Here is an 11,828-nt window from a genome sequence, read left to right as displayed (position 1 = left end):
TCATTTTTTTTAAATAATTTGAAGTCAAAAGCAATCATAAAATATCAAATATGATGGACCATTTCTCCAAGTATTCAAATTATTGTCTGTAGAATGTTACTCAAGTGCATACACACAGGCATATATGGGTTTGTATATGATATTAAGTGAGACCCAAAGACCTCATGACAGGGAACAATTAGTTTGGGATTTTATGATCAGTAGAAAGTAAGTTTTTTGTATAATAATATGTTAATATCTTTTTGCTCAACCTTTATAAATAGATTCTTGGAAAGGAATTCTTTGTATAGCAAAGGCCAAACATAATTTCTCATTGCTGTATTAGACTGAATACAACAACCCAAATTTGTAATAAAAATCAGGTTGAGGTAACTTCTTAAAGGCTAATTTAAACTTAACTTTAAGTAATGAAAGTATTTTTTAAAAAATCAAACATTGCATAAATGATATGCTAAACTAATTAAAGACACTAACTGATATAAATCAGAAATAGTACCATAGAAATGATGACTAAAATAATAAATAAAACTGACAATTATTGAGAACTTGTAAGTGCCAGCTTGAGTGCTCAGTGTTACATGCATTATATATTACATGACCTTATTTCCATTTTAGATTATAATATATTACTAGATACTAAATAACTTTTTGAAGGTCACATTGTATAAATTTAAAAGCTGCAATAAATTTCCAGATATTTCTGACTACCGCATCAACTGTCTGAATTATTGTTATGTTATCTGGATTTTTCATAAGTTATACAACTAAAATGACCTTTACTAATTTTAACATCTATAGGATCTTTCTAGAAGTTTGAATCAATGGTGTCTTCCATAAATGACATATACCTGTTTATTATTTTGTGGGGTCAAATATTAGCCGTTAAACCACTCATCAACAACTTGTGTACAATAAGTATTTTTCACTCTTTTTCTGTTGTTTTATTTTTCATATTGTTTAGTTTATATATGATTAGTGTGTCATGTAACATTTTACAATATATGAAACATTTCCTCAATTTTTATTGATTTCTCAGAACTCTTCAACCATTCAAAATAAAGACCATTTGGTACCCCTTTCCATTGATCAATGTAAGTCACCAAATAATGTAATTTAGTGCAGGAGATTGTCGTATATGCCAACATTACTCTCGCCTCATCTTTAAAGAACTCAGTTTTTAATCATTATTAAATTTCAAAATTATTATAAATATAGGTGAATCTCTCTTGTTAATAGAACATCTTAATTTTAATACAAGCACTATGATGATATTAAAATATTTCTGTGGAATCTTCAATGATGATATTATTAGCCACGAACTTCTTTATTGCTCCCTACATTATTGCTTTTCATTGTTTCAACCAATAATGTGTTGTCAAATACATAATATCTCTTTTAAAAAAATATTCTATCACGAAAGGCTTGTTTAAAGTACTAAGGAATTTAGAAGCAGGCTTTACGTTTGTTCAGCTGCAAAGTGAGCACTAAACTCTTTGCCCCACCCATCTTATTATACTAAGGTTCTTATCTCACATACACCACTGATTCCTCAGTTCACTTAGAGCATGGTCCTTGACCTCACTCAACCTGCAGAGATGAATAACCAAGGAGTAACCTATGCAGAACTGAAGGCAGTCAAGAGCTCAAAGAGACAGCAAATGAAACCTAAGATTTCTAAAAGTTCCAGTCCAATAACTGAGCAGGCATTAACGTATGCAGAGCTAACTCTTCAAAATGCTTCTCCGAATCTTCATGAGAATGACAAGAACTACCATTCCAAAGGTGAAATACTTACTAGTCACACAATTGAACTGTTCTGGGATGTGCGGTTGGGGTGCAGAGGTGTGGAGGAAGATCAGGGGAAAAGCTCGCATAATTTTAATTTTGAGAAAGGGAGCTTAAAGTTGGTTATGGTATTCTAATGTGAAATCGGAAGACTACTTTTATCCTGGCATTGCTATAATTTGAAGCCTTTGATCAACAACTCATTCAGCATTATATTTGCTGAAAATGCAACATATATTAGAGAAAGACTACAGTGGTAGAAATGGGTTGGGATCCAAGTTTATATCCATAAATCCCTGTTCATATGGGTTCTCATGTATGTAAAATCTAACCAACTGTCCCCATCACTCCTACACTCCTTTCTCACTGTTGCCTTTTCTCTCCCTGCAGGTTCACCATCACCTCCAGAAAAGTTCATTGCTGGGATCCTGGGAATCATCTGCCTTGTCTTGATGTCCACTATGGTGACAATGATCGCTGTTAATTCCTGTAAGTACACTTTTGAAAAACTCTAAGGGAACTTTTCACTTTGATGATGGTCAGTCCTCTAAACATTTCATAATATTATAGAATGTGCCTATCATTAAAATACATGCAATTAGATTAAATGCAGAATGTTATTGGGAATTTGTGAAATATATACAACACAGGATAATTACAGAGTGTATGTCTATGTATATTCTGATTTTAGAACTCAAAAGCATGCTTTAGGAGATTGAAAGATCTTATTGAGAAACACAAATTAATTTTTGAGATTGGCAAGAGGTGATAAAATCTGTTCCTTTAGGTTTTTAAAATATTTTTTCCATCAAATCTTCATTACCTAATTAATTTTTCTTGGTAAAATCAGCTCTATTCCAGACTACTCTAATCCTAAAAAATAAACTGAATTTCAAACTCACAAACTGAAATCATTTTGATTTATATAGAACAATGGTAATTTTTATAATGATTGATTTTGTAGCTACTGGAAAACGGGAACAGAATAACTCCTCTCAAATAGCAAGACTCCAGAAAGGTACATAATGATTTTAAAGCTCTGATATAAATAGAATTTGTATTTTGTCTCTATCTTAGACTAGTGAAAATAAGAAAAGATTTAGAGGTAGAAGATAAATTACAAAATCAGGCAACAAACACGCCTAAATAATGATTATGGGAGAATGCTTTCCCCTATGCAACAATATGATCACCATATCCATTTTTGGAAATTGACTCCAATTTTCGGATGCTGTGATATGGTAAAAGAAATAATTTGGCTTCTCTAAAATAGAAGTTTCATTTCTTGATTTTTAGGATGTGTAAAGAGGAGATATTTTTATATGTTTGTTTTATATGGAGACATAAATTGGGGTATGAGAGACTAATGCTGTGAATGTATGAGTGAGATTTGTTTCATATGTACCAGCCTTGAGAGTGCATAGCTTTGTTTTATATATATATATGTGTGTGTGTGTATATATATATGTATATATATGCATATATATATACACATACATTTTTATAGCTATGCATACATGTAAGTTAACTTTTGTTTTTTAAAATTCAAATTGCCTTTGAATACTAATTCATAATCATTCTCCAGAATTTCACTGGGGTCATTGTCCAAAAGAGTGGTTTGCATATTACAACAATTGCTATTCTATTAGTTTGGAAAAAGAAACATTGAATGGGAGTTTGATGTCCTGCACTACTAAGAATTCTACTCTGCTTTACATAGATAATGAAGAGGAAATGGTAAGATATTAAATGTTTCCAACACTTTATTAAGGCTTGATTCAGTCGATGTTATATTTGTTAGAACTCACTTGTGTTTTTGTACATATTTGTAGTTTGCTTATTTTAAGTTCTGTTAATATTCCATTAAACATTGGAATATGACTTTATGATACCTTATTTTCATTTTAAACCCATTGATGCACGTTTGGTAAATTCCAGTTCTTCTGCTCCTTGATAGCAGGTGTTCTGATGGATCACCTTGTAAGGCTCACCTGTGTTACCTACAGGATTCTCCCAACACAGGAGGAATGCTTTACCCGTGCCACCTCCAACAGTTAGGTTAGGTATTGGGCGTTGGGAAGTAAGAGGCCTAGGTCACTTTCATCTGTTCGTGGGGAGGATACAGGATGCTGGTAATCATTGTTCCCGCACCTCCCACCTGGTTCTCTCATCATGGAGAAGTGGTTAGAGATTACAGAGGATTGGGGCTGCTGGAGAGTCTCAAACCTCTTCACTTTTCTCTTCCCGCCATGTAGGGTTCTCCTTTCCTGTGTCTTTCATTAGTTCCCGTGTCTACAGCTGAACTGAGCAGGGAGTCACAGAGAGAAATGATTCTCTGACCCCTTGTCTCATCCACTGGATTCCACAGAAATCGATAGCTTTGGGGTGTATCTAGTCAAAGAATGGTGTCAGACTCAGTACACCAAATGTTCGACTCTCATGTCACTTATTTTCTCAACTTCATTCCCTTAATTTTCTTCTAAAACCGAAATTCTGAGGAACATATAATAGTAGAGAAACGCAATGATATACTCACAGTATACAGAAAAAAGAACTTCACAGAATCTTAAAACTTATTTAAAGTTTTGTTATGTTAGTTTTGACATGAGTAAAAACTAAATTACATGAGTCAGAATTTTCCTTACTGCACGTATTCTATTTAATTACTCCACCTTCTTATCCCTCAGGCTTAATGTTAGATACAATTCACAGCTGTCAATATCCCCAAGATGGTATATCAAGTGTATTCCTTTGTGGGATCTCTACAACTAATTCATGTCTTTTTAAATACTCCCTTTATTAAATGGTCCTCAAAAAAAAAAAAAAAGAATTTTGCTTATTAACATTAGAAAACAGTGAAACTGTTAAGTATAAATGTTTGAATTAATCTTGAATCAGAAGTATAGACATGGTTAATATTTATGCCAATATTAAAGATTCCCACTTCCAACTTTAATGATTTTAGTATTACATTTAGAGTTTAACATACGCGTTCTATTCAAAGAACTAAGTTCAGTTCAGTTCAGTCGCTCAGTCATGTTCAACCCTGAGACCTCATGGACGGCAGTACGCCAGGCTTCCCTGTCCATCACCAACGCCCGGAGCTTGCTCAAACTCATGTACTTTGAGTTGGTGATGCCATGCAACCATCTCATCCTCTGTCATCCCCTTCTCCTCCTGCCTTCAATCTTTCCCAGCATCAGGGTCTTTGCAAATGAGTCACTTCTTTGCATCAGGTGGCCAAAGTATTGGAGTTTCAGTTTCAGCATCAGTCCTTCCAATGAATATTCAGGACTGATTTCCTTTAAGATTGCCTGGTTTGACCTCCTTTTAGTCCAGGGGATTCTCAAGAGCCTTCTCCAACATCACAGATCAAAAGCATCAGTTCTTCACACTCAGCTTTCCTTATGGTTCAACTCTCACATCCATACATGCCTTCTGGAAAAATCATAGCTTTGACTAGACACACCTTTGTCGGCAATGTCTCTGCTTTTAATATGCTGTCTATGTCAGTCATAGCTTTTCTTCCAAGGAGTAAGTATCTTTTAATTTCAGGGCTGCAGCCACCATCTGCAGTGATTTTGGAGCCCCCACAAAAAAAAGGCTGTAACTGTTCCTATTGTTTTCCCCACTATTTGCCATGAAGTGATAGGACCAGATGCCATGATCTCTGTTTTTCAAATGTTGAGTTTCAAGACAGCTTTTTCACTCTCCTCTTTCACTTTCATCAGGAGGCTATTCAGTTCTTCTTCGCTTTCTGCCATAAGGGTGGTGTCATCTGCATATCTGAGGTTATTGAGATTTCTCCCAGCAATCTTGATTCCACCTTGTGCTTCATCCAGCTTGCCATTTCACATGATGTACTCTGTATATAAGTTAAATAAGCAGGGTGACAATATACAGCCTTGATGTTCTCATTCCTCAGTTTGGAACCAGTCCATTGTTCCATGTCTGGTTGTAACTGTCACTACTTGACCTGCATACAGATTTCTCAGGAGGCAGGTAATGAGGGTAAGAAATACCAATTTCTCTGGTATTCCAATCTCTTTAAGAATTTTTCACAGCTGTGATCCACACAGTCAAAGGCTTTGATGTAATCAACTTTTATGTATTATAGTGCTAGATGTAGAATCTAACATACTCATTTTGTTCAAAGAACTAAAGATCCTATGAAAGAATGCATCTTCTGACTTGCATTTTTTAAATTAATAAAAATATTTCATAATGATATTTAAGTGAAAATTCTTTATTTTGGGCTAGAAATTTCTGATGTCCCTGCAAATTCTATCATGGATTCCAGTCTTTCGTGAACGCCGTGGTCATCCATGGATGTGGCTAAATGGTTCAACTTTCAAACTACAGTAAGTTTTTAAAAAGAATGCTATATAGAGGAGGAAAAATACAAAAAAGAAATATTAATATATGAATACATTTGTTTTCATTGAATTATAGAAAGCTGAAGAAGATGTTGAATGTAAATAAAATGTTGATATAAATGTTCAATAATAGGCTACACTGTACCCCATTTTCCTAATAACAAACTCTTGCTGAAATTTTATTAAAAACATCATTATCCATTTTCTAAATATCTTTTATTACAGTTACATAGAAATACTATTGTTTCATGTGTTGTCTTCATAGACTATAACAGAATTGTGCTTTTTTTCTTCATAACAGGATAATAGACTCTTCACCTGGTGAACATAACTGTGCTGTACTGTCCGAATGGGGCATAAAAGCAGAAGGCTGTCAGATTCCAAATCCATATAATTGCAAGCATAAGCTTGAGAATTAAAAAGTGAGTTTGGATGCTGTTGAATAACTTTATCTTTTATGAAAAGGAAATAATGGTATGATTACATAAATTTTGAAATGAATTATGTTATTTGTTCTAATATTGTTTTCAAAAACTGTTGAAAGAAAACAGCAAAATTCTGTAAAGCAATTATCCTTCAATAAAAAATAAATTAATTTTAAAACTGTTGAAATGTAATAGGCACACCAAAAAGTATAGACATCACTCCTTTTGTGTCTAGCCTTTTTTACTCGACAATATGTTTATGGCATTCAAACTTTCTAAAATGTCACGTCTTCTGAGTCTCTGTACATGAAATACCAAAAAAATTTGACATGTGAGAACAAAGACAAAAGTAGTTTAGCAATTACCAAGAGGTATGGGGAGATGAGAAAGGAGATGGCTGCTACTTGATCAGTGATGAATATTTTCTAGATTTTGATAGTGGTGATGGTTGTAAACTGTGAACATATTTAAAATCACTGATTTATACAGTTTAAAAAGATGGATTTTATGGTGTGTAAATTGTACCTCAATAAATCTGTTTAAAAGAAACTTCTTGGGAATGCATTTAATCTTTAAAATAATTTGTGAAGAGAGTCATCTTTACAATATTGGCTGTTTCAGTCAATATGCTTTATGCTTCCATGACTTAGGTTTTCTTTAACTTTTCCCTGTCAGATTTTGTGTTTCTCCATTTTGAGATATTAAATATACATGGGTGTTTCATACTCATGATTTTGTAAATGGCACTCTTATTTTAAACATTTTAGTAATTTTTGGTGCAGTAAAGAGTAATATATTGAGGTTTACATGTTGGTCGTATAGTCAATAATTTCTCTGACTTTTTGTATTAATTCCATCATTTCAAATATTTATTCTTATGGATTTTATATGAGATTTGTATATTTTTATACAGCAGCTGTTCATGTCTTTTTTCTGGATGCAATTATTTTTTTTCTTGACTATTTTCATAAGCTACAATTTAATTTCCAATGTTGAATAGAAGGTAGAGTAAAGGTTCTGTATCTAACTCTTCTTAGTCAAGGAAGAGATTTCAATATTTCATCCTTTAATATGAGTTTTATCTTAAGGTTTTGTTTGTCATATGTTTCTCATTTGAAACCATAATATTCTCACTTTTCAAACAAATTTTATAATTAATTGATGTTGATGTTACATGTGTATTATTTTCCATCAGTTGGAATTGTAAATGTTTTCTTTGTATAACGATTATCAAGTAAATTGCGTTTATTTCTTCCATTAAACCAATATTAAACCAATCTTGCACTTCTGAAATAAAATTACAGTGATCAACTGTGTTGTCCATTTTTTTCAAAAATCAATGCATATGCTATATCTAGATTAAGCTAGTTTTCTTCATCTACATTCACAAAGAGATTTAACTGAGTTTTCAGTTATGTTATGTACTTGACAGGTTGTTACAAAAGCTATTATTAGGAAATATGTCTCTCTTTCTTTTACCTGAAACTTTGTGAAAGTGTACTGCTACATTTTTAAGTATTATTATTCACTACCAATGCCAACTGAGCATCTAGAACTATTTTGTAGAAAGGTTTATATAATGAACTTAATGTCTTTACAATATATGTTAGGTTTACTCAGATTTCTATTTGCTGTGCTTTATTTTGGTAATTTGTATTTTAGGATTTTTCTATTTTATGTAGACACTAAAATGTATTCATAATATTGCTTTTTATCTGTTTAATATCTGCAAAAACTACACATTATCCCTTTATTTATTATACAAGTAAAGGATTTGATTCCTCTCAAAAAAAAGTCTTTTTGCCTCACCTCATGTCTTGTGGGTCTTACTTCCCCGAACAGGTAATGAACTTTGGCCATCAGCAGTGAGAGGATGGAGTCCTTACCACTGAATCACCTGGAAATTCGCCCTTTTCAATTTTTTTCAGTAGTATTTTATCAATCTTATTAAATACTTTCAATAAGATTGAAAAGTTAATGCGAAAGCGAAGTCGCTCAGTCGTGGCCGACTCTTTGCGACCCCGTGGACTGTAGCCCACCAGGCTCCTCCTTCCATGTGATTCTCCAGGCAAGAATACTGGAGTGGGTTGCCATTTCCTTCTCCAGGGGATCTTCCCAACCCAGGGATTGAACCCAGGTCTCTTGCATTGCAGGCAGACGCTTACATGTGGTCCTGTTGTTTCTTCCTATTGCAATTTAGTCCTTTGTCTTGATTTGGCACTAATTATTGTTTTCTTCCTTCTACTTCATTTGGTTTTAATTTCACCTAACTTTAGCTTTTTATTTTTACTTTCTTGTGATGTAAGCTTGGATTTCTACTTTGTTTTGTTTTATTTCATTTGTAAGGTAAGCGTGTAAGGCAGTCAATACTTCACAAGACAGACATTTGGTTTTATATTTATCTTGTAATTCTTGTAAAATTTTTGAACATTCATTGTGGTCGTTTCTATGATTAATCTGTTATTCAGACATTTATGACCAAATTTAAAACCATATAAGGATTTTCAAATCTTTGCTTATTGACTTCTACTCATGGCAAAGAGAGTTCTATTTGGTTAGAGAATTTTCAGTGATGCTAGATATGTTCCACATCTGTTCTATGTGGTGTGAATTAGGAACCAATATTAAAATATTCCTTATTTTTAACTAATTAAAAGTCAAATTTGAATACCCACATTTCAGGGCTTCCCTGGTGGCTCAGATGGTAAAGAATCTGCCTAAAATGTGGGAGACCTGGGTTCGCTCTCTAGATTAGGAAGATCCCATAGAGGAGGGTATGGAAACCCACTCTATTATTCTTGCTTGGAGAATCGCCATGGACAGAGGAGCCTGGCAAGCCACAGTCTCTGGGGTCACAAAGAGTCGGACATGACTGAACGACTATGAACAGCACAGTACAGCAACCACCTTTCAAGGGCCCAGTTGTCAACGTGCCTACAGGCTAATGCAGGGACACCACTACTATATGCTATATGAATATGCTTAGAAATATGATTTATACTGTATTTTTTGAAGGTTTCTGTTTGCTCTTAGTTTTCTTGATCTTTTATATTGTTTTTCTATCTCCATTTATTTCTCCTTCAATTTGTTATTTCCTTCCATTGATAACCTTTGGCCTTTGTTCTTCTTTTAGAGGTTCTGTAAAGTGGAAGATCAGGTTGTTCATTTGATCTATTTGTTTCTTCTTAATGTTGGTGTTTCTTGCTATCACTCCAAAAAATTTCAAAAATGTATTAATAGGCTCTAACTGGGTTCAGGCATGTATACTGTCAAGATGCTCTCAACAACCCATTGCTCTCTCAGATCTGCATCCTTGAAAATGAAATGGTTCCTACTTTAGGAACAGTGTGCCGGTGTACATTCCAAGGACAGAGGAGCTTCCAGTTGCATGATGCTGTTTGTGAGTCAACTAGTAGTTACGACCTCTTGAAGACCTCCCCCAATACTCCAACAGCAGGTGTATGGATAAACCAAAGATGGTATAACTGTACAGTGAAATGTTACTCAGCCATGAAAAGGAATGAACTATTGATATCCAATAACATGAATGAACATCTAAATAATGATGCTGAGCGAAAGAAGTCAGAAAAAGTACATACTGTATACTTCTCCATTTATAAATTTCTAGAAAATGCAAACCAATCTAAAGTGACAGAAAGCATATCAGTGGTTATGTGGTGTTGAAGGTGGGCAACGAGTGGCAAGGAGGGGTTTGTGAAGAGACACAAGCAAATTTTTTGGAGTAACAGAAATATTCATACCATCCTTGTTTCAATAATTTCACAGGTATGAATATGTGTCATACGTAATATACTACAGTTTGTGCTGTGCTTAGTTGCTCAGTCATGTCTGACTCTTGGTGACCCTGGACTGTAGCCCACAGGCTCCTCTGTCCATGGGGATTCTCCAGGCAAGAATATTGGAGTGGGTTTCCATGCCCTCCTCCAGGGGACCATCTCAACCCAGGGATCGGACCCAGGTCTTCTGCATTACAGGCCGATTCTTTACCATTTGAGCCTCCAGGGTAGCTCATTCTACAGTTTAAATATCCACAATGTATTGGGTGTCAAGTATTCCTCAATAAAGCTAATTTTCAAAAAGTATGTCCTTTCAGAGGGAGCATGCAAGCTCCAGCTATTTCTGGTTTTGACGTTGCTTGATCAATAGCAGTTCTCTTCTAATTTTACATATTCGGTGAGTCTCACTATGCATTGCCATGCTTCTCTTTTGTTCCAGTGGTCAATTCACCTCTCCCTGATTCAATATCAAACGGTCTAAATTATTATTTTCATACTATGTAGCTTAGCATTTATCATTCCAAATTCTCTTATTCTTTAACTTTGGAAATACCATGGCTCTTGTTGGCTCTTTGTCTTACCATAGATATTTTAGAATTAAATGATTAAGTTCCAGGAAAAAAATAAAGTTAGGATTTGTTTTAGTTTCTCTAAACTTCCAAACCCTTTAGGGAGAGGCAACATAATTAACATTATTAAATCTTTCTATGCTTTGTTAAGAGCTATGCCTCTAGTAATTTAGATCTTTTTCAATATTTATGAAATTTTTATAATTTTCTACATAGCATTTTCATTTTTTATTGTATTTACTCCTAATATTTAATTTTTCTAATTTAAATGGTGTCTTTTCGTAAACAAAATTTTATGCAAATACAGCACTCATAAAGAAATCCAAATAAATCATTCAGTTCAGCTCAGTTCAGTCACTCAGCCGTGTCCCATTGTTTACGACCCCATGAATCACAGCAGTCAGGCTTTCCTGTCCATCGCCAACTCTCGGAGTTTACCCAAACCCATGTCCATTGAGTTAGTGATGCCATCCAACCATCTCATCCTCTGTCGTCCCCTTCTCCTCCGGCCCCCAATCCTTCCCAGAATTAGGGTCTTTTCCAATGAGTCAGCTCTTCGCATGAGGTGGCCAAAGTATTGGAGTTTCAGCTTCAACATCAGTCCTTCCAAAGAACACCTAGGAGTGATCTCCTTTAGGATGGAGCGGCTGGATCTCCTTGCAGTCCAAGGGGCTCTCAAGAGTCTTCTCCATCACCACAGTTCAAAAGCATCCATTCTTCACCGTCCAACTCTCACATCCGTACATGACCACTGGAAAAACCATAGCCTTGACTAGAAGGACTTTGTTGGCAAAGTAATGTCTCTGCTTTTAAATATGCTATCTGGGTTGGTCATAACCTTCCTTCCAAGGAGTAAGCGTCTTTCAATTTCATGGC

The 11,828-nt window shown here is 34.5% G+C and overlaps 1 protein-coding gene across 1 annotated transcript; it reads left to right on the top strand.

Annotated features, from left to right (window-relative positions):
- The first annotated feature begins 1,551 nt into the window (after positions 1-1,551).
- Positions 1,552-7,897, top strand: LOC145544500 (NKG2-A/NKG2-B type II integral membrane protein-like). Its single transcript, XM_081587416.1, has 6 exons — positions 1,552-1,782; positions 2,176-2,274; positions 2,750-2,803; positions 3,371-3,522; positions 6,046-6,146; positions 6,463-7,897. The coding sequence occupies exons 1-6, from the start codon at positions 1,566-1,568 to the stop codon at positions 6,578-6,580; spliced, it is 741 nt and encodes a 246-aa protein (XP_081443542.1). The 5' UTR covers positions 1,552-1,565; the 3' UTR covers positions 6,581-7,897.
- Positions 7,898-11,828: the final 3,931 nt, after the last annotated feature.

The sequence above is a fragment of the Giraffa tippelskirchi genome, chromosome 4 (assembly GCF_054371585.1).
Source record: "Giraffa tippelskirchi isolate mGirTip1 chromosome 4, T2T-mGirTip1v1.2.pri, whole genome shotgun sequence".
NCBI classification, from domain to species: domain Eukaryota; kingdom Metazoa; phylum Chordata; class Mammalia; order Artiodactyla; family Giraffidae; genus Giraffa; species Giraffa tippelskirchi.
This window is presented reverse-complemented; position numbering and strand designations above follow the sequence as displayed.

Coding starts and splice junctions, on each gene's coding strand:
- LOC145544500 (XM_081587416.1), top strand. CDS start 1,566: ATGGTCCTTGACCTCACTCAACCTGCAGAGATGAATAACCAAGGAGTA. Junction 2,275..2,749: donor AATGATCGCTGTTAATTCCT/GTAAGTACACTT, acceptor TTGATTTTGTAG/CTACTGGAAAACGGGAACAG. Junction 3,523..6,045: donor TAGATAATGAAGAGGAAATG/GTAAGATATTAA, acceptor ATTTTGGGCTAG/AAATTTCTGATGTCCCTGCA.